Source organism: Falco naumanni, chromosome 9 (assembly GCF_017639655.2).
Source record: "Falco naumanni isolate bFalNau1 chromosome 9, bFalNau1.pat, whole genome shotgun sequence".
NCBI classification, from domain to species: domain Eukaryota; kingdom Metazoa; phylum Chordata; class Aves; order Falconiformes; family Falconidae; genus Falco; species Falco naumanni.
Window position 1 is genome coordinate 44,779,212 of NC_054062.1, and position 23,631 is coordinate 44,802,842.

The 23,631-nt window shown below is 40.8% G+C and overlaps 1 protein-coding gene across 3 annotated transcripts in view; it reads left to right on the forward strand.

The window, feature by feature from the left end:
• DLG5 (discs large MAGUK scaffold protein 5) overlaps window positions 1–23,631 on the forward strand; it is a 108,709-nt gene that overhangs the window by 43,635 nt on the left and 41,443 nt on the right. For all 3 annotated transcript variants that reach the window (XM_040606257.1, XM_040606258.1, XM_040606259.1), the window contains exons 3-6: window positions 8,931–9,096; window positions 14,143–14,286; window positions 16,962–17,145; window positions 20,646–20,905. In XM_040606257.1, the coding sequence (XP_040462191.1) occupies window positions 8,931–9,096; window positions 14,143–14,286; window positions 16,962–17,145; window positions 20,646–20,905 (754 nt within the window). The remainder of the gene's footprint in view (window positions 1–8,930; window positions 9,097–14,142; window positions 14,287–16,961; window positions 17,146–20,645; window positions 20,906–23,631) is intronic.

Consider the following 23,631-nt stretch of genomic DNA (forward strand, 5'->3'; position numbering starts at 1 on the left):
ACCCTGATCTAAGAACTAAGCTTAAATAGTACTAAGATGACTGTTCTTAAAAGGTAGTTCTAAGAAAACACAGGCTCAGGCTCAGTCAAATAAATAAAGCGTAGTGTTAGAATTTGGAAAGGGGGAGGGAAAGACGAGAGAACATAATTTCATCACTGTATAAACCCATGGTGTGCCCCTGTCTTGGCTGTTTCTGTGGTTCTGATCATCCTGTTGAAAGAGGAGATGGCAGTGGCATGGATGGACAGCTATGGAGCCGCTTCTGTTCGGGCACCAGCTGGATACGCGGGGTTCTCTGAGTCTTCAGTAATGTCATGGTCCTAATATAAGAGGAGAGCGAGGAGTGATGTAACTTGCATAATGTGCCTCAAGAAATGTTTAGGGCTAGTCTATCGCAAGTACTGTGTTGTCACACAAGATTTTTTTCTCTTTCCCTGCCTAGATGGGCTTGCAGGGCATGAGGGATGCAACAAGAATGAACTTCCAGCCTCATGTGCATGTGGTAGAATAAGCACTTGAGTGGAAGCTGCTTTTCCCACCTGGGTAGCAGCAGTGTAGCAGCCTTAGAGAAGAAACTTCTTTGTAGGTTCATCTGCCTTGACCGTAGGTGTATCTGCCTTTTTTCTTTTGTATCTGTATGTAAATAAAACTACAGAGTGACATGGCATTGCTCTTTAAAAGTTTTTCTTGTGTGTTTTCCTCAGGGTTCAGAATTGGTTTACTTGACAATATTTTCTTTTTTCCCTCATGCTTCCTTCCTTTTCTTTCCCATGTATTAATAAAGTTCATGCTGTGCATGTAAAATGGGTAGTTTTGATGGTACTGAGGGCAAATAATCCCTGTTTATTTCCAGAAAGAGGCAAGATACAAACTGCTGTAATCCCTGCACCCACCGTTGTGCTTCTTCCCCCACAGAGGAACAAATCCTCATTAGATTGTCATGCTCTCTCTGTGTTTCCTTTCTCTTTGCTCTTGGCTAATGACAAAGATTTCTGTGTGTAAATAGAAGCATCCTTCATGTGCCCACTCCCCGTGCCCGGCAGACTGTCTGAATGGAGCTGCAATCCTGCATCTCTGACATCAGAATAATTATTTATGGAGATCCAGTGCCTGGCGTGCCAAGCACGGAACAACAGTGTCACTTAGGAACTGGATAAAAACCAGTAACGCAGCTATACGTGACAGTCACTGGCTAGTCTCCCACTTGACTGGTCATGATAACAGAGAGGAAAAGAACACGGAATAAGGAGCCCATTAAAAAAAAAAAAAAAAGAAAAAAGAGAGATTAAGGGAAAAAAAGTGTCAGTTTGTGTAGTGCACTCAGTCATTTGACATTTATGATCTTGAAGATAAATACTCACCAAGCACTGAATTGCACTTTAAATGACATAGTCCTGGACAACTGGCTTTAGGTGGTCCTGCTTGAACGGGAGGGTTGGACCAGATATTTTTTCTGTATCCCAGCACATAATTTTCTGGACCTGTGAGGAAAGAGGGAAGGCCTGTGTTCTGAAAGATCATCTCTAGATAATATAATATCAGCCATGTATCACTTTCATTGTTCTTTTTTTCCGAAATCAGGCTCCTTTCTACAATAGCCAGGTAGGTTTATTGTTCTGGCCCATGTCGCCTAAAAAAGCCTCTGTGAATTGACTTAAAAGAGTATGTTTCAAGACTTCTGATACCCAATACTCCTTTTGCAGCCCGTGGTGACACACTGTTGACCTAAGTAATATGATGCCATGACAGGATTATAGTTTCCAGAATAGAGCCATTTTTTACCTCCCCTGGTAACGTAATGAAACATCAGAATTTTCCTTTAGTGCTTTAAAAATGTGATTTTTTCCTCCCTTCCTCAGTGCGTGGAAGGGGGGGTAGTGTGTGTGTATATATATTTATTTTTTAAAGAAATACTTTTTACTAGAAACCAGCAGCTTGCATGCAGGAGTTGGGCTGTGGCTCTGAGGATACTCTCCGTTATGCTTTTTCACGATGAGGTTTTAACAGAAAGGCATTGCATACTCTTCCATTCTTTAAAACTATACTGAGACCCTAATGAGAGGATTTTTGGAATGGAAAAATCCTTCCATCTTCCTATGTATGTCATTTCCTTCTTTCCACAGCCAGATCTCTGCATTGTTTTGATTACAGCTGTCAATCTTGTATCCTCTTCATTCCACATGGCATATTATCACCTTTATCTTTTAACTTTCAACAGACTATATTACTGTTGCAGCTGTTCAGTTCTTTGCAAATGGTATTGCTTTTTTAGTCATAAGTGGCTTTTTTCTTGCTTCTCACTCTTCACATCACTGTACTGCCTTTTCCTATGGGATTTTACATACCAGTCTGTAACAACCCCCCCCATTGCCGCTACAACTTGATGACTTTTTCTTGCAGCCCTGAGTGGTCATGTATCTGTCCCCACCCAACTTGGCCAACTTTGACTTCAACCGACACTATTTCCTAGCTTAACCCTTTGTTAGTTTATCAGCTCAACAGGTTATTTGCAGATAGTTTTCCACTAATTGCATTTCAAGTTACTTAATCTGAGACCCATAATTCTTACTCCACAGCAAAAGTTACCCACCTCCCACCAGATGACAATCCCTTCCCCACACTGTGTAGTTCTTTCATTCCCCATTCACATTGACCATTTTGGCTTTTTGTGTTGTTGTGATTTCAGTTTATCGCTTTGGATGTTCTACAACTGTGTGTAACAAAGTAATTGTTTTCCCTCTTCATGGGAAGTGTTCAGTTGTAGGTGTGGTTTATGATACTCTTTCAAAGATAAACACCCCTTCCTTGTCTGAAAGAGTGATTTATTTATTTCCCCTGACAGCCTATAGGAATCTCTCATTGTATTTCTTGCTTTTCTGACGCACACAAACGGGAAACGTGTGTTTGGGAAAGAAACCTCAACAGTTAACACGTACTGACAAAGGAATAAGTGACAATATTACACCTGCTGAAAGGCCACAAATGAATGACTTTCTGTCCTGCAGTGACTGCTTTCAACGTTCCGCCTCCTCACTAATCAGCCTCTCTATTCAGAAGTCATTTTCCTCTAAGATTTGGCCTCAATAATTGAATTAAACCTCTTTTTATAGATTTATTTCCTATGTAATTTTCTCATCCTTTGATGTCAACTGAGTACCTGTTCAGTTGACTCAAAACAAGACTTTTAACTTAGGAAATTTACACCCTCTTGCACAAACTTGAAGTAACTTCACTCATTATGTAGGTGTCTCTAGGCTTGATCCTTAATGCCTTTACCTAATTTTTGTATGTTTGTTAATAATAATAATTTTCTCTTACATAAACAGCACTCTGAATAGCTTAAATGTATCATCACTGACTTCTGTGGTGACCATTTCCAGGCAGCTGTGGGTTGACACGTAACCATGAACAGTGTTCTCTCAACTCCTGACACGTCAGAGGTACCAAAGGATTACCTCGTGGATGTGATGCCCCGTTTAAAAAAAAAACCCAAACCCACACAAAACATAACTAACAACCAAGCAAAAAGCCAGTAACCACACAAAATTTAACTTTTCTGATCAATACTGATGCAGTCTTAGAGGAAGGACGTTGGGGTTTATTTTTTTTTCTCTTTTTCTTTTGTCTGGGTTGGGTTTGGGGGTTCTTTATTGTTTGTTTTTATCATTTCTGGTAATGAATGAATTTGATTTAATCTTTTGGTCTCTTGAAGGTTCTGTATAGATGGGGCTTGAGAACCACTAAGGAATAGCTGACAACTCCATGCTATTTTGTTTGCTATATCTTTTTAACATTTGGCAGTGCCCGGAAGAAGTATCTGAAGATACAGATGATCTGTAATGCTTTGAATGGGAACACAGGGTGTGCAAATACCCTTCTGCTGTGCTCTGGACAGCGGGCCTGTAGCACAGCATCTCTCACTACTCCCTGAGGCCTGGTATCAGTCCGTGCATCCAGGAAATCCTTTCGGTGTCAGTTTGCTTTTGGGGGCTATAAAACAGTACAGTGAGACGGTGCTCACAGCTCCTCTGCAGGAGACATGAAGGGACGAGCGCTGGTGGAGCCCTGTCCCTGCGGTGGGTGTGCAGCCGTTGCCCCCCTGGGTTCGGATGCTTTTGGCTAGGGTTTGCTTTCAGTGCCTGGTTGTAAGCCTGGCAGACGTAGGGTTTGAGCTTTCTCACCAGCGAGCTCCTGAATATCCAAACCCAGAAACTTCAGCCGTATTTTCATTGGTCGTTGTAACAGATTATATTCTTCATTGTGTTTTAGCTCAGCAAAGTTCTGCAAGGACTTTTTGAAGTGACATATCTGGGGTTTTTTTCCCCACAGCTCCTTGCTATTTTTGAGTGTTAGGTTGCACATTTTCTTTCGTGTTGATCTTTCTAGAGCCATTGCTCAGTTTTTTCTAATGTCTTAAACTTAGTGAAGTTGAAAGTTTGTTTTACGTGCTGCTGGGTTTGTTTAGCTGGTTACAGTCTGCATTAAAACAAATCCTGAAGCGCTACCCATTCTTTTGTCCTTGCACGTTACACGATCCTCACTGCTTTCATAACCTAGTAGGTTTTCTGTCTGTCAGATGAAACTGTTTCTGCAGTTCATTATTTTTACCTTTCAGTTTCTTTTCCTCAATGTACAGCTGCTTGGTTTTGCTAATGTTTAACTTCACCTGCAAGCAGTTCTGTTCCGGGCTCTCCACTATTCCAAGACCACTTCAAAAGATATATCTGAAGATATATATCTGAATGATAACTTCTGATATGTAATCCTGTTCTAGTCCTCATAAATTATTGAAAGAAAGTAAATATTTTAGCATGCGTTTCCCTACAGCAGGTATAAGTCTTTACTCCCCACGCCTTCCTGAGCCTGGGGAGAAACCCTGTTGATCATGCTTTGCAATACATCTTGCAAGACTCTTTTAATGTTTTCTGTCATGATTTACAAGGCTGTAAAGAAATAATATTCTGAACATCCCTGCTGATATTTTTTTATAAAAGAAGCAATGGAAAAGGCTTGGCTGTACAACGAATAGTCTCCTATTTGTTTGCAAGCAAGAATTGGCGCAAATTGCTAATATGAGCTGAAAAACCGTTCAGGCATTCTGTTAGCTTGTGACAGATTGCTTTTTGAATTAGTTGAACCTGCCATACAAGTGTATTTCTCAGAGTAATGAGTTTCTTAAAATTCAAAATATGGTAATAGTAGGTCTTGAAAGTAGCTGTTTATGCATTGGTGCCCATTTTCCCCCCTCAGTATTATATTGATTGTATTGATTCAGCATTATGGTACAGTTTTCCCAGCCGTTTCTCTGAAAATGTTGGTTTGGTGTTTTCACTTCAAAAAGCGTGCTACCCCGTCCCCAGATATGAAGCTAACTGAGCAGTGGTTTGTGCGTGGCTGTATTATCTTTTCAGTCACTGATGATTAGAGAAATCAGCGAGTATTGTATTTTATATGTGCTACAATAATGAAGCTTTGTGGTTTCTGTGAAGCCTGGCACTTGGACTGTAATTATGGAAGATGTGATTGCTCCCGCATCTGTTTAAGACTTTGCTTTTCTGCAACATATGATGGAAATCCTGCAGATTCTTGCTCTAGATGAAGTCAGCACATACCCAGGACTTCATGCACGTACCGCATTCGGGCCAAATGCCTTCTGCCCACGTGCCACATCCCTGCTGGCAGCTGCGTGGGAGCCGGTGCAGCATTGCTGGCCTGGAGGCTGGCCGCGGAGGTGGCTGCCATGCGGCTGGGCGCTGAGCGCCGGGCGCAGCTCGTGTGAGACATGAGTCATGAGGCTCACCGAGGCAGGTGAATGAGTTGCGCTTGGCAGGACGTGCAGTAAATACATTTTCAGAAATCCAGGTTGTCTGAGAAAGCAGGTGAGTTACTGACAGGTGACATAATTTGGATAATGGCGATTTAGCCTTTAGGCTTGTGCATTTGAAGACTGGTACGACTGGTTAAAGCGCAGCTAGGAAGTACTGTTGTGTAAAATACGCAATCAGACGGAAAAAGAATACAAAGCTGGAAGCACAAGTCACCTTCCTTCCACTGCATCAGGATGTCAGATGCACTAAAAGGCTTTTAGCATTCAGCTATAAAAGCCCCATTAAACGAAACGAAGAGTATTGAATTTTTCTGATAACAGAGGAGTTTACCAATTTTAATATTTTTTATTCTTGTAACATCCACAAATCTGATTTAACATTTATAAGACCTGTTGTACAACTGGTGAAAATGTAAGCTTATTGGTAAATCCAGCAAAGAGAAATGTTTGGGACTTGTCTGAAGGATAAGCATGGGAATATTTGGATCGTGTTGGTCTGGTTTTACAGCACTTAAAAGGCTCTTGGCTGGTATTATGTGTTGACAACCGTATCGTTGCATTTGAGATGGAAGTATTTGTTGATGTGCTTGTAAAAAGTGACAAGTTAATGAAAAATAACCTTTTCTGGTACTAAGACGAATGGCTTCACATGAGTCAAGTAAGCTGCTTTCCTGAGGCTAATTAGCCTGTCTTTATTTGAAGCAGTCTTGTCTTGCTTGGCACGGTTCTGGGGCTGGGGGCACAAATGTTCTCCGTGCCTGCAGAAGATTGTCACTGGGACGCTGGCAAAGCTGGTGGGGAAAATGGGTAGAGGAGCAGAGGTCTGACTCTTGCCTCCTTTTACTATGTTTTAGATTCCAGAGCATTGTCGGATGCTCGTGCAGGACATGTGTGGCAGATGCTGTCCTTAGGCCTGCTGTGGGGTTACCGCTGGTACTATGAGGGGCTATGGTTGATCCACTGCCCTTCCCTCCCTGTCAAACACACCGGCCTTCCTGATTCAGGTCCCCCTTCTTCTTCTGCCCCTTCACATCCCGTTCATCTGTTTAGCCCCAGGATGATAGATAAGCTTTTGAACTTCTTCGTAAGGATGAGAAGGGGAGTTTTTCAGCATTACACGTTTTGGTGTGTCAGCTCGAGTGAGAAGATGTGCAGGTTGCTACTGAATTTACCCAAGACCATGCCACCTGTCAGTACCTGCATCAGGTTTGTGTGCCGTTAGCTTTTCACTTGTTGATGAAACTCCCTGCTCGTTGATGGATTCATTTGGAATAGTTTGGATGTATACACTGAGGGGTTTTTATCTGACGATTTGGTTTCTTCCCTGTTTATTCCCTGTATCATTAGCCTAGGATAGTGCATTTGTATGATCACTGGTTTCTGTGTAGTTTTGCTTTAAAAATTATGTCGAATGGTTCTCATTTTAGGAAAAGAAAGGATAACTGCATTTGAAAAATGTGAGGTCCTCAGTCAATATGGATGAAGGGGCTCCACCTGGGTGGAGTGAAACAAAGGAGCAGGAGAAAGCCCAAATGCAGCTTCCATTGAGAATTGTTTAGAGCAGTGGGGGGGTGGGTGGGGGGGGGTGGGGGGTTGTGTCTTTCTGCAGAATGCAGGCTGTTCCTGCAAGACTGATTTATTTATTTTGCTACTAGAGCATTTACATACGTTATTATGTAATGTTTAGATTAAAAGAACAGTCTGTGCTCATAAATTCTCATTGCAACATTACCGTAACAGCTGAAAGGAGTAAGAACAGGGGTGCTATCGATCTAGATGCTGTACGCACCGTAGCCCTGAGCCTGCAGTCATTTTGCCGTGGGAACTTAAAAACGCACGTAGTTCTACTTAAAAAGTTGGAGGGATTTTTTGCATTCTGCGACACCTTCCTGAGCTGGGTTTAGAGATCAAATGCCAATTCTTGCAAGTTGTTAGCATTTGATCTGATGAAATCACTGTTTGCAGCTCTTTCTTTGAAAAGACAGTGATCAGAGAGCGTGATTTCATTATTGTATCTTGGTGCTTCAGTTTAAAAAAAGGCAGAAAAAAGGTGCACCCTAACAAGTTAATACATATGTCAGCAACTTGTTTCAGTTGTATAGTTATGCAAACTATTCCTAGGATTTCTGATTTGTAGAAAATCGTCGTGTCCTGTATAGATTTAGGCCTTTAACTTCCACATCTGTGACCTGTATCTTGGAGTTTGCTCTCATGTGTCTGGGATTAAAATGGGCAGAACTAAAATTAAGGTTGAATTAATTGTCAGCATGTTGTGAAACATTATACCAGACTCTCGTCTCTCAGGTGGAAGAAGTCCTCTTTGTATGTATCTTGGTATATCTGTCTGAGAAGACACTAGCCATCACCGTTCACCTTTGATGTTAAGAAAGCTGAAGGCTAAAAGATCCCACGGAACTCTTTAACGTATGACTGTCCCTTAGAGGAAACACAGTGATTGTGACGTGCTCCTTTTAGCCACTGTTGTTAAAAATGAAGCCCGTTTCTCATGATTTGTTGGCAAGCCAAATCTTTAACTTCACATATTAGACTGATAAATTGCATCATGTGAAAGGGTAGAATTGCGTTAAAAATAAATGTTGGCAGTAGTGCACAGCAGGTTAGTGTGTCTGGGCTGCTAGGTAAAGGAAAAAGAAAAGAGCCCTCGTGCTGTAGCAGTTTCTCTGTCACTGGGGTGAGTTGATGTGGGTGGAATTAGTTCTTTTTTTAGAAGCAAGAACATGGTTCTTTGATGGAAATAACGTTGTACCAGTGACTTCTGCCATGGTGGTAGTTTCTGAGGTCTTTGCAATTGTGACTGCAAACTTGCCTCGCCTCTTAGGCAGCTTGTAAATTCATGAGTGAGCAAGGAACTTACTCCTGCAAACTTAACTTGAAGCAGAGGGCCTTTCTGCTAGTGTGGGGGCTGACTGGAGTTATTCTTGGGTCAACAAACTGATGAAAACTTCCATGATTTGCTTCATTTTTTGAACAGAGTTCTGCAGCCAGAAATACAGGATTTGTAAAAGTAGTGTTAACTTCTTTAGTGAAGTTGTATTGTTCTTCTGAGGAGTTCTCTGATGCCAATCACTTCTCTTTCGATCAGGTACGACTGGTAAAGCATCATCTCCACCACCTGTAACAGACACAAGACAGATGAGCGAGAAGCTGGAGACGATACTGTATCAGCTCCGTCAGGTAACTCGAGAGAGGGATGAGCTGCGCAAGCAACTTGCACTTTCATCTCCTGGATCAACTTTTGATGACTGCAGGTAAAAATAAAGGAAATGCAACATTTTAATTTAGCTGTCAGTAGTGTTTTCAAGCGTATTGGTGCCTGCTTGCCTGTAAAGCAGCAAGGATATTGCAAAGTATGTATATGGCTTGCAACTCGCTTGCATCCTGGTGATGTGTGACAGAGGTGACCGCATCCAGGTTTCAGAGCTGCCTGTTGAATGCCTGTTCCCCATTTCTCCAGCAGTTGTGCTGTGGGAATGAGGGGAGCAGAGCTCACCTCCATGTTGAGGGAAGAAAGCAAAAAGTTGTTTAGGTTTCCTGGGTTATGTGGTAGGAAGAGAAAGAAGACAGTGGCTGAAGCATTTGCTGTTTTGAAAGCAAGAGAGAAGAAAGGGAAATAGCTCTGAATACTTGGCTGGAGGACAGAAATTAGGAGAGGAAAAAAATCTTCGTTGTTCCTGTGCTTCTGCAAGGAGAGAAAGGCTTGGACTTCTGTTGAGGGGAGAATGTGGTTTTTTTTGAAATATGCTTTCTAGTATACATATATTGAGGGACTGTGTAGCATTAGCATGTTGAGAGTAAGGAACTGCCCTCCACTAAGAAGTTGTGGGTGCTGCCATATTAAAAGAACACTTGTTCAGAGTCAGTTAATGACCAGCATCCTTATGCAGCTTGTTCTAATATGAGGGTTGATAAGTTATGAGGAAGACAGTGGTCAAGGAGAGTATGAGTTAATTGTAGATGTGGGTTTTATCAGGCAGGAAACAGAACTGGTTTATTTTATAAAGTTAAGGATCTGTTAATGTTTATAGATGTGACTTTGGGCACAGTGAGCAGGTACTTTCTGCCTGCAGTGAGCAGATGTGAGAGACATTTTTTTGAACCTTGGAAGAAATTGTCTGTCACTAAATCTGAAATAAAAGCAAAGAACAGATTTTCTTGGAGGTGTTTCCATGACGCATAGCTTCTCTTCCCTTCAGTGTTTTATTGTTGTATCTGTTACTTCTTCATCTCTGTCTGTACATGGTCAGGTGGTTATTTAAGCTTTTTGTCCTTATGAAAAAGGTCAAGATTTAAACCAGTGACCTGAAATAGAGAGAAACTGAGCATTTTATTCACTCCTTAGCTACTCATCTTAATGCCCTCTTCCTCCCCCCATGAGTTTTGAGAGCTACTTCAAGAGCTTTTTGCTCTGTCTAAGGGTCCCCAAGAATTGTGGGGATGGGAGAGGAAAAGGCAATCAAATGTCAACATCTTTTGCATAGCTTCCAGTTATTTATTTATACAAAGGGATTTCTTATTTCAAGTCACTAGAGCTTAGGCATTGAGGATTTTATAGCTTACAATAATGTTCTCCATAATCCTGGGTGCTATTAATAAAGTTCTCATGAGCTGTCCTCTGGACTGCTCTATTTTTTTCTCATTAACTGTCAAATCAATTTTCTATTGCTAGTGTAGAGTTTCTGTGTTGTGGAAAATATAAATGTTTACAGCTTAAAGAACAACTCATCAAAATAATCATTGTATTTGGGTAGTGCTTCGGCAGTTTGCTTGTTAGATGGAGGATGCTGCCTTCCAGACGATTAAATATTTGAAGAGTGGGAAATGAATGAAGATGATTAGTTGACTTTTTTTCCTTCAGTATAAAAGCAACTACTTCTCCCATCCACATAAACATCTATGGCTTTTGAAAGCTTGCTGGTATGTCTCTTTTTCCCACCTTGTTTTGTATTCTTTCCTCATTTAAACCTGACCTTCAGCCTTTAGGAGTCAAAGCCCAGACATGGCAAACTCTTAGGCTGAAGTGTGGAAGCTGGAAATTCATTATTTAGATGGTGACTTTACCTACCCCGGAAGGGCTTTTGCTTTCTTGGCTGTGCAGGGTGCTTTAACCGTGGCTGTACCGCGCACAGGTGGTGAGGAGGCAAATCTTGACACGTCGCGATGGCGTGCTTCAGAACACTTGCAGCTCGCAACACATTCATGGGCTGGGCTGCGCTGGCTGTGAAGGCTGGCCGTTGCAAAACCCAGAGCTGTTTTCTGAAGCAAGTGTTGGCTCAAGCCTAGAGCAGCGAAAGAGGAGCTACAGAAGTGGATTGTGATGTGCTGAATCAGACAAATATGTGTCATCCTGCTGGACAGGAGTAGGATTGCTCATGCGGTGCTTGTGTCACTTGACAGTAGCTGTGTGTCTGCACGTGTTGTGGTGATGAAGCAAAGGTCTGAGCAAATCATTTAGCGTGCTCGAGGTGCATTTTGTAGGCTTCACTTTGCTATTGTTCATACTTTGGTAGTACTAGAAGAGGACTGCAATACAAGTAACCCCCCTGAAAACCGCCTTTGAGAAGAGACCGTTTGATGCGTAATCTGTAATTTGGTGGTGGTGGAATTGCAACAGTAAATGATAACGTTTCCAAGTTGTTGGGTAGGCATCGCCCACAAGGTTGGATCCGCTGTTGGCATTAGCTTTTATGTCAGCATCAAATACATGTAAATGTCTGTCTCACCGTGGCCTTGATTTATGCTCAGGGTAATTCCACTGGAATACAAAGGCTTTTTAGAGTCATTACGTGAATATCAGAAAAAAAGCCGGACCTTTGGATACCGGCATTTTAAATGTTATTAACGTTTGAACCAATGCTTCCAAAACAGGAACTGACACCTCACCTTTATTGAAATCATGTTTTGAATATGTTGATATCTTGAATATTTGATATTCATACATTGAAATCTGTATTTTGTGAGGCATTTTAGAATAAAACTGTGATGGTCTTCCTTAAACAAGACCTGGCCGCTACCTGCATTTCCACGGCCTGCTTTGTTGCAACAGTTCTGATTTTTGACTTCTGACCATTATTCCTCTTGCGCGTATCCCTGTTTTTCTTGCTGAGACATAAAGCCTTGGAACAGCACTGTGAACATATGGCCTTGACTACCCAGGTGGTTTTTATTTTGTGTAGATGAGCTAGCAAGCAGGATGTGACTGGTGGCATGGTTGATCCTTCCTCCTTGTGTAGGTAGGCTCACCGTAGTTCTGACACTGACCTCATAGTTACTCTTTAACAAAAAAATCATACCCTGAAATATTTTGCACAAATAGGAAATTATGATTGCAAGCTTAATAGGAACATGTGTTAATGGGTCTTGGTAAGCTAAATGCTTCAGCTGAGAGTTAAACTGCTCTTCAATTAACGTCATTTTAATGACTGTGGTGGACAGATGGTGTCTACTTTCAATAATTTCACTCTAAAGTCTAATTTAAAATAATACTTGGGGTTTCAGTGATTCTGTCAAGGGTGTGAGCATTTCAAATTGAGTTTTATTTACGCTAACTAGGGCTGGATTTTAAAAGAAAAACACAGCAGTAGTTGCAGTAGTATGTCCGTAACACTGGACGAATAATGTAGTACTTCTTTTGGCATCCCTAAACAGTGAATTAAAGGGGAAAAAACCCAAACAACTAAAACATATCCCTGTAGATGTGACTTGAATATTTGGTTATTTTATATGAATTTGCCTTTCAGTTGTTGCTAAAGTCTGTCAGTCAAGGAAGGGGTTTCTTTGGTTTTGTTTTCCCCCAGGAGCACTTCTCTGGAGAAGGGAGGAAAAGAAGAATTACAGTTGAAGGCCTTAATACTCAGCAACCCAGATGCAACTGGGTTGCTAAAAAGCGCCTTCACATCATGCACAGACTCCCTAAAAGTCTGTGAATCAGACGTGGCTGGCACTTTTTTTTTAACAACTCTCCCCACTGCAGTAGTGCAAAACCATTTTCATTTTGATTCAATTGCCAGCTGCATTTCAGTTCCACAGTCCGTGTTGCTGGTTTTGTATGAAGCAAAGAGAATTCTGATGGCTTTTCAGGCTGCGCTTACAGCAGAGCCATTTGGGAGGGAGTGAGGTGGGAGGGAGAAAGGGGGGGTTGTGCAGCAATGGAGCAAATCTGCTATGAGAATAAACAGACTGAAATTAGAAAGCACTTGGGGTTTTGTGTGATTTTTGTTGTTGCTGGTTTGGGTTTTTTTTTCCATTGTCTGTGAAGTGATATCAGACCCAGGAGATGCTAAGAGGGACAGCTGTCAGAAGCTTCATGTTGAAACTAGAAAATTCAATGGTGCAAAAATTTTGTGACCATGTAGAGGAGGAACAGTTCAATTGAGAGTCACTGTTAGATGCTTAGTGTTTCAAAACAAGAAGGCATAAGCCTGCTAATTTAGTTTCTAGCATGATTTGTGATTTTGCTAATGAAGTATCATGTGCAAGGACCACACGTTCTTGTGTGTTGGTCAATTGCTTGACAAGGCAGATTATTTTAGAAAATTCCTCTTCTTGTGATCACGCTGATATACTGAAAAAAAAAAAATCAGTCAAAAATTTTCTCTTGATTGACTTTGGCTTTCACTTCGTTTGACTTCATGAATATTGCTAATTGGAGGTTATATTGTATTGGCGATTCCTAATAATCGTTTCAACAAAATTTAGGTTGTCTTAGAGAACTTGTGAGGTAGATTCTGACATGTTTTCTCATTCGTTTCTAGTAGCTTCAAAGAACACGGTAACACTCAATCAGATATGTGATTCAGCAGAATGACTTGGTCAAATTATTTGGAATTCAATGCTCAATTAGTCAGCCTGGTCAAATTCTGCTGGCACAGGTGTGTGTGTTTGGTGTCCTGCTGGAAGTCTTTCTCCCAGCCCTAACTCTGACTTTCCGAGGGAGCTATAGACAGGGTCCTCCAGCTGCTGCCTAGATGAGAAGCTTTTCCTAGCTCAGGTCTCCGTGCAGCCCTTCTTCTCAGCGCCACTCTCCCCGCTGCTCTGGGCTTTTTGTTTGGGAGTTTGGATGCGGTAGTGCAGGGGAGCCGATGTTACGTCTCAGCATAAAACTCATACAGGTTAAAGTCAGCGAATTTTTATTTCCAGTTGCATCTTAACGCGAAGTGGTCGGTATTTAAATTAAAGCATGTTATAACCTAAGTATCAGCAGTTTTGTCTGATAGTATTTTTTATTGGATTGTTGTTTCATTCTCTCGTGAAATCCAATGTGGCTTATCGACTGCACATCCTTTTTTCCGTGCTAGGCCTAGTCCAAAACCAAACCATGATTATGAAAGGCTGAAGATTCAGTGCATGAAGGCCATGTCAGACCTGCAGTCTCTGCAGAATCAACACACCAAGACGCTGAAAAGATGTGAAGAAGCAGCAAAAGAGGCAGATTTTTATCAGTAAGTATTAGTAAAGCTGCACAAGGTAAGAGTTTACCAGTCTGTGCTAGACCATAAAGGAGTAGAACATGGTGATCAAATAATTTTTTTAATTCTCTTTTTTCCACTTCAATGGCAAGATTAATGTTTGCCTCCATCATACTTTTCTGGCCTATTTGAAATTATAAAGCATGGATTGCTTGTTTTACTTTTAGGAATTTGGAATGGAAATCCCTGATGTCTTGGTGGGACACTGCCAAGGAAAGCTGAGTTACTGCATGGCAGTTACAGCCCAGTAGCCTTGCTGTCAGGCTGGAGAGCAGCACAGAATTTGGGAAAATGTCATTTCTTTCTTTTTTTTTTAACCAGTTGTGATAGCCATTATGCTGATTTCTGTAAGCTTTAACATAGGCTTAGACCAGTTGTAAGCATTTATGAAAACATGATAACATAGGGTGCAAATGGTGACTATTTCTAGCATGCATTTCTGTTTATCAGCAGTTGTTGGTACAAGTAGCAACATGTTTTCTTCTCTTGAAAGTAACACAGCTCAGAACTAGAAACGCAGATAAATGGTTGGTTTGAAGTTTATTGCACTAAAAAGTACGACTGGTATTTAACGACAGCATTTGTTTTCATTGAGGGTGGTAGCTCTTACCCAGCACTTTCACCCACACCTCGCCAAGCCTTTAAAGATAGGCATCGTTTCCTTATGTTCTTCTTCCAAAACCTGAAAATTCAAGGTTGACGACAGGTACAGATGTGGCAAATTGTGTGGCAGCTTTACAACGAGATTTATTCTTAGTTTCATTTGAGGATTTTCAAGTACTTTAGTGCAAAGCGTTAGTGTTTTCTACATGGTAGATGGTTTGGGGTTTTTTTTCCTCAGAGCTAAATTATCTGTCTGTCCAATGCTGATGTGAAACTTTTGTATTCCTTATTCTAAAAAAATGAGTGTTTTGATCACTGTATTTAGAAGTTCTGTGGTCCCTGGAACATACTGTGTTATATTTTATGTATTTCAGTATTTTCATGATAGGATAAAAGGATTTACCTCCTCCTATCAGGAGAAAAACTCAGTTTTACAAGATGCAGTGAGTGATTGAAATACTCAAGTATACCAAGAATACAGGCATATTCCTCAGAGACCAACAATTTTGGCTTTGGCAAAATCATGCATAGATACAAGTATAAGCTTTTGCATTTGCACTTACTACAGACTAAGATTATCTTGTCAGAAGAAAGTATAGCAAAGTTGAATGGATTCAGAGGTAACTCTTTTTATTATAAGAACGAACTTAATTGGATTTGAATAATTCCTTTTTCTGCTTAAAACTTCTGGGAGGCTGAAACTCACTGTTGGAGTTTAGGTGTCCAAAACGTGACAACACATGTTGAAATCTATGTATGCAATTCCTGTTCATTCTGAGTAATTCTCAGGGTGAAGAAAGGAACTGGGTAGAAGACACTATTCAAATGTTGTTTTCTCCTGCAGTAATTCTTAAAACCGCATTTTTGGTTGGTTGTTTTTTTAAAAGTTACCATTCTGAAGAATTTATGATTTCCAACAAAATCTGAATAACAGCAGATTAATAACCTGCATGTAAAGATTGTGTGTTTAATTGTATGAATATAATTTATTAATGGCTTTTTTTATTGTTATTTTAGTAGGCTGTTCTAATTTTAAGGAAACTGGTTTTAATACTTTCAGTCATTCTGTGCAGGAAATGTTGGTGCTTCACTTCATGAGGAAGGAATACAAAGTACTTTAAATTGGTTCAGTTCATTGTGTGTTATGTGGGTTTGTTTTGTTTGGGTTTTTAATAAATATGGACTTTAAACATTGTACGAGCAGGTGTCAGAGTGCGGTTTGAATCACTGTTTCAACAACAGCAATACTTATCAGTATTCAAATGTCACTTTTTATTTGATCTGCAGTAGTAAAATACATTCAGTTGATTTTTCTGCTTTTTTTCAGCAGTGGTCTGGTCTAATTTTGGACTGCTACCTTGAAATATAATCTGAATGGTGGCCTCCTCATGTGGCTTTCAGTTTAATTTTAAGTGAGAGTGTATTTCTTTCAATAATTCTGCCTTGCATAGTGAAGTTTGGAGTAACTTTGATAGTTTTTGATGTGTGGAATGTTGTTGAAATATACATAGTGAGTTTTTGTTGGTTTGGGTTTTTTTATGTTTGGGCAGGAGGTTGTTTGGTTTTGAAACAATAGATACAAGAGATTTTTGTAGTTTTCATCTGTATTTTGGTTAGCTGCTGCTTGGCTGAGGGGCCCAAGAGAAAATGAAGGTGATTAGTGGGATAATTCTTGTTATCTCCATGATCATCTTATGCATTACACCGTTTCTTCTTGTCTGGTTTTGTTTGTTTGTTGTTTTTTTTTTTTAAATGGCAATGAAATGACACTGGGGGGTGGCATAAATCCATCATCTCTTCTGATGTGGTGTAAGAGTACTGTGTACTTCTGTGTATTTTCATACTTGTGTTGCTGTTAGTTTCTGATTGATTTATTTGTTTATTTTCCTGGTGCTTGGAATACCTGAATGTGCAGAATTGAGTCAGTTTGGTCAACTTTCTTGGTAGGAAACCCATGCTTGCAATGGGTTAGCACAGGACTTCATCCTGGCAAGTTGGCCTCTAAGAGTATTTTTACTTATTATTTTTTTTGCGTGTCATGACAGCACGTTGCACAGTCGGCTGCTGAGTGACCAGTCACAGCTGAAGGAGGACATGGATACCTTGAAGAGGAAAAACACACAGTTGGTGCGAGAACATAATCACCTCCAGCAGTCGTGTGAGGAAATGAAGAGGCTTCACGATGAAGATCAGAAAGAGATAACGGACCTGCGCAGCCAGCAGCAGCAGGTAAGCTACAGTTTGTAATACCTGTGCTAGAAGAAATCATGAATTGTCCCTTTGATGAAGAAGTCAAGAAAACTGAATGTGCAGGGTTGCTGCCTTTTATGTCTTACTGATGCTAAAACATGTGCCTTAGGTTTCACAGCACTAGGGGAGAAAATGACATCTTGGATGCTAAATGATTTTCTGTCCCTAGCTGGAAAAAAGAACAAGAGATAAAGAATATTAGGTGGTACGAAGAAATTTTGATGCAGAGATGAAAAAAGTGCATATAAGGAAGATTGTATATGCATGATATTTTTTTAAGTGGATGGGAAGGTGTCAAAAACCTCACTTGAAGTTGCAAAGTGATTAAAAAGATGACTATTTTCCTAGGGCATTTTATAGGATAGGGCTAAATTTATACTTGCATGCTACGTTTGTTTTTTGGAAAGAATAACAATAAAAAAATGAGTGATACAGATGGGTTTGGGGGGGTGCGTTTGGTTTGTTTTATTATTCTAGTGACACTAAAGGTTAGGGGAAAGATCAAGCTAAGTCTGCTTATTTAGGTTAGCAGGTGCTCTTCAGTTAGAACAACAGGTTGATGAATATTTTTTGCCTTGAAACAAAAAAAAGACAAGCTTTTCAGGACTGGAAGAGGTGGGCATTTCAGAACTGTATGTATGTCTCCAGGCGACACTGTTCACACATTCTGAAGAAGAAAAAGTAAAAGTAATAGTAAGGAGCAACTGGTTGTATCAGGTCTGCGGCTTACCTACGGAAAAGTCTGATCTCTTAGAATAGTAACAGTGACATGTGGCATGGTTAAACCAAGTTATCTCGGTTAGCTGTGTGTAGGCTGAATCACAGGGCAAACTTGCAAGTCCAACGTTAGGCTTCAGAAGTAAAACCTCTGTAAACCAGAATAATTATTTGCTTGGTCGGAGGGGTAAAGGTCAAAGCAGCACGTTGGAGGTGCTGAATGGCGCTTCAGGAGGTGTGTGAGGGCTAGTGCGACGAAGAGCAGAGATTTGTATTTCCTTTTGATCCCTCCCTTTAATGTTGTCTCGAGATTTCTGCTGTGAAATGGTTTGGTGGCTTAGTTCAGAAGACAGCTGCAATGGTTTGCTCTGTAAACCTGGGCATAAGGCTTCCTTGTCCTGTGCCTCTGTTTCCCAGCCTGCAAAGCAGGGTTGTAAAACCTCCAGGAGAAGGCTATTGTATTTTGAGATTCTGTCCTGAAGTTTGAAATTATCTGGCAGCACAGGAGGAAGCTGAAGTATCAATGTCAGTATTTATTAAAAGACATTCAGTCTTGCATCAACATCATATTTAAGCCTTTGAAGAAAACTGTGTCCATGACTCTCAGTGAGAAAGTTGTGTAACTCCATTTCTCAGCATGTCAGGGTGAATCATGGTGTCTTGAAAGGGCACCAAGAGTCTTATCTGGTCTGTGTCATTTCTCATCTGAATTAGTCTGACTCTGTGTTGATCTCTCTGACACGTTGTTTTGTCATCACGTGTAGCAAAACCCAACATCTTGGCGGCCTCAGAGAGCAAAAGCTTTTGATCAGGTTACTCTTCATGTGAGATTGTCATGGATTTGCTGTGTAGCAGCCGATCAGCTGAAGTTCCTGCTGCTTGCGTGTGAGGTGTCCTGTCACCAGGGCTGTCTCTCTTGGTCCGGCTGGGGCTAGTGACTTTTTCTCAGACTGGACTTAGACTGGGAGATCTCCCTTGCTACATCGTTTCCTCTTCACGGCCTTGCTGGCTTCCTCTGTCAAATCTCTTTTAGCAAGCTTACGCCGAATTCCATCCAATTTCTAGTATATTTGTCCTTTACTTTTTTGGTGTGTTTTCAGCAAAAAGACATTCCAGATGCACTGTAGACCTCAGAAGTGGTTTCTTTCTGTTTGGATTCTCAACTACTTGGTTCTCAAACCTGTTCTCAAAATACTTCGGGAAGTAGTCTTCAGGAAAATGGCTCTTTTGATGGGTTTAAATCATCACGTATTTGCACTGTACGTGTGCCTACCTTTTGTCACGTTTAGCTTATCTGAAATGGTTCACTGCGGCATGCTGGTGGGTCCAGCCCTGTGCGGGGAGTGCTGCCGCATCCGCTGCGGGCAGGGGGTGTACCGAAACAGCCGTGCCAGGCTCCCCGCACTGCAGCCTTGTACCAGGACCGCTGTATGAACAGGAACTTGCTGCTTTTCCATCTCTTGGTTAGTCAAGAGACTGGTGTCAGGCTGAAGAACTTTCTCTCTCTTACCTTGCCCCCCTGTGGAGGAGTGGTTCCCCGACAGTGATGGTTATCATCTGCCGCCTATGGGCAGTGAGTGGTGGGCAAGGAGCAGGCAGGCTCCTTCTGTCTCCTTTCCTTCTGGGCTGTAGGTTCCTCCTTGGTCCATAGGCATCCAGGTTGTTCCATGTTCAGGAACTGGTCCTTACCCTGAATATAAGGCACAAAAGAAGATGACGAGCTGATCTGTGCGTACAGGGTAGCTGCTCTGTGTATGGTTTCAGCTTCTTACAAAGCTCGTGTTTTCTGTTGTCTTTTCCTTCTAATTTTTTAGTACTTTTTATTTCCAGATAGGTAGGAACGTACCTTTGTACGTTGGTGTTCAGATTGTATAAACTCCTGGCACCTCTCTATATAAAGCACTGCTGTTTCTTCCCACTGCTCCATCAAGGCTAATTATCAATTTAAAAGACAAAAACGGGAAAAAATGAGAATAACATTAAAAAAAAAGGTAAAAAATGAAAAAGTAAGGCCTCATTTCAGGCATTTTTTTTTCCCTTTTGAGAAGGACGAAGGACTAGATTTGCTGAAGCTCATTAGAGGCTTTCTGTTGTTGTTGCTGGTCATTCATCATCAGCGTTGCTATTTACAACAAGATTCTTATGTCGATGGAAATTAATTTGAAACTAAGATTCAGGTCAGACTTTATTCATGTTTAAGTGGATTTTTCTTTTTCTGTTCATATTTTATGGATAGATTTTGAAACAGAAGCCTGCGGGTAGTTTTCAGAAGGAATACTGTATTAATATTAAAATACATGCCTGTGTGTATAACATGTTTAGGGTAGATTTTCTCCTCTTGAAGTTTTACATTATTTAATTTGTTCCTGGAGGATCCAGGCAACCTGGCATGAATGCCACCTCGTGGTCATTTCCGAAATTACTGCTCTCGTCTTGGTCATCAGTGATTACCTCTTGCTAGAACTGCCAAGTCCTTTGAAAACAACGTGAGGTTTGATAACTGGTGGTAGCAATAACCATTAGAGATTTTCATGACCTTGTGAACTCTAAGTTGTGAGAAAGCATGTTTTTTGACCAGTTACCATTAAGCAGATGTAGTAATGCTTAGAGGAGGCTCAGTGTTTCATTAAAAGGAATTGTTATTAAAATGAGTTACTGTATTTTTGTCCTTACACTGTTTCTTAAATATATATTTTAAAACAGATTAATTGGGCTAGTTTAGAAACTGAGTTTATTAATTCAGTTTCTGGCATTTTTTATAGGTTATGAAGCAAAATGGATCCTCAGAGATATTAAATAAACTTTACGATACAGCAATGGACAAGCTAGAGGGTGTGAAGAAGGATTACGATGCCCTAAGGAAACGGTACAATGAGAAGATCGCAAGTCACAATACTGATCTGAGCCGCCTAGAACAGGCTGAGGAGGAGAACAGACGTCTTCAGAAACAAATTGACATGTTAATGAAGCAAAGGGACACAGCAATACATTTCCAGCAGCAATATTCGTCCTCTCTTAGAAGGTATAATCAGGTTTTGATACCTTTGAGGTGTTCTGTGAAGGCAGTAACAATTCTAATGTCGCATCTTTTTTTTTTTTCTTTTTTTTTTTTTTTTCCCCCTAAAATTTTTCTCTGGTGTATGTTATCTTGGTGTGATGAGTAAGTGTATGTTTCTATATAAGGTTTTCTGGAAGGTTCTAGAAGGTGCAATGGGGATGGTTATTTGGAGAAACAGTGCTGCTTTTGAGAAAAGGATTTCCCAGCTGGGCTTTTGGAATTATATGAGGAATTTAACCAGTGTCTGGCTCATGTGAGAAAGGGATATTTTGCCTTTCAAGCTGTGTTTATTCTTAGTTGTAGACGTAGGAGTCGAATACAACCAAAGTTTTGTTAAACCACAGACAGTGTTCCCAACAAACTCCTCAATGGTGAGCCCATCAACATATTTATCTTTAGTTAGACATAAAAACTAAGTCAGTAAGAGGATATAATTTCTGAGAGGTATTTAGCAAATGAAGATGCTCTCAAGCATAAGTTAACTTTTCACGATATTGCAGACTGTGTGGGACTCCCAAGACAGAGCTTTGAGTTGGCAGCAGTTTGCTGGATGCAGACCTCTGGGAGCCTTGCCTCGCTGAGAAGGCGCTGCTGCTCCGAGCAGCAAAAGTGCCAAAGCAAAAGGGCACAGATGCCATGTCACATGACGCTGAACCTCTCTCTGCTCCCCCTTGATAATTAAGCCTACACAGTTACCCATGTGGGGTAGGAGGAATGCTAATATACATAAGGACTCCAAAGAACATCTGTGGGTGTGTTGAGAATGTTTTCACTGACACAAGTTAGGGATAATACACAACTCCCACAGACCAAAGCCAAAACATGTTTTTTTCCATGTTCATAGACTTCTAGTATTTCAAAAAGGTGAGGCTGAGCCTAGATGGTAATGTACACAAGAATAACATGTACGTAGTTGTGAAACATCTAATAAAGTCATAGGAGAATGAGTAATAAGATAACAAGTTCTGTCATTTAAACTGCTGTTGATTCTTGGAAGCGAGGGAAAGCCTGACATATGCTACAAGAAACCCTGCGACCATGCTGATACATGCAGAAGCTCAACTTATTTATATTAAGGCTTGGTAATCTAAGTCTCCTTCTTGGGAGAAAGGCGTGGTTTGAGACAGAGCAGAGGTTGGTATTAAGCATTTGATGAAAGATATTCATGTTCCCGTGAACCAGTGATTCAACTGAAGTAATATAATTGAGCTTCAGGAATTCTTGCATTTTATTCAGTTGGCTTTGGGTCTGGACTTCTTGTTTTTACTTGTTTGTACTTATAGAAACCTTTTTTTGTCTTATGTTTATATCCTTTGTCCATAACCCGAACCATATTTCTCTGGTTGACTGATGAAAAATTTTAAAATCCATTTCAGATGTGTATACTTTTCAGAGTATAAGACTTAACAAACTTGTAGTTTGAGGATGAGTGGGTCATAAATGTCAGCACTACTATTTTTAGTTAATACCAAGTGTAAATACAGTCAAAATAGGTTTTAAAGAGAGCAGGAAGAGTGAGACTCCAGTGATGGTGCAGGGGTCTTTTTGAATTAAACTTTGGCCTCAAAAAATATCAGAAGTGTTCAATCTGTTTTCTTTTATCTATCTATCTAAAATACCATTATCTATGTTGTCACAGTAATACACAGTGTATGAATGCTGCCATGATGATTTAGTTGGTGAATAGTTTGCAGATTGGAAATTAGCTACAGCGGCTCCCTAATTCTGTGTGCTAAACCTTACCTTGCATGCGTGTGTCTGCGTTTTGAATGTGGGCTATGGCACGCGGACGGATCTGCCCATCATTTGCAGTTGCACTGAAGACAAAGCGGGGAGTCCTGGTGCGGGTTCTTTTCAGTATTGGTTGCTTGTTATAAACCTGTGCTTTCTGCTACCGACCCATCCAAGCCTGCCACTTGCATCCTGTTCACAACTGTTGTTACGAGTGAAAATGTGACCCAGCTGCCTGTATGGCCTCCTGAGGACCAAGGTGTGTCAGCTGGAACTTTGCTTTCAGGTTTCCTCAATTATCACTATTTAATATGAACTGTCACCTGTGGCAGAAACTTTTTTTCCTCCCTCTGGCCACTTCCCCAGGCTAGTACGCTGCTTGTGCTTTGGTTGTTTTGGTGTCGTGTGGGTTTCTTGGTTAATTGGTTTGTTTTGGGGTGTGTTTATTTGTTGTTGTTGGGGTTTTTTCTCTTGTTTTTCTTCCTTACTGATACTTTATTTGCTTGTCAAGCATTGCCTTACCTCTTTTCTCCTTCCCTCTCCCCTGTGTCTTCCCACTTTTGTCCTTGCTTTGACACCCAAACAGTTTTCAAATGTACTGGGGGTTCTCACATGGCGATAAGGTTGTTTGGCATAGTCTCTTAGATTTTCTGATACATCCTTGTTTATTCTCCTGTCGCTATACATTCTTCTTACCTGCACGCTCACACTTAGGAAAAGAAAGAAGAAATCCAGCCTGTAATAGCTTAGGTCTTCTGTAATGCCAGGCTGGTGATCTCTTAAACTGAAGAATTTCCTGAAAGGAGCAGGGTGATGGTTTTGAAATTACTGGCAGCTGCCTCAGTAAAGCTATGGCAATGCTTTGAATACACTGAGGCTTTCAAGGGAATATTTGAAGTAGGGTTTACAGCTTTCTGTTGGGAAAGGTCAAGCAATGTGCTGGATTAGATGAGAAACTG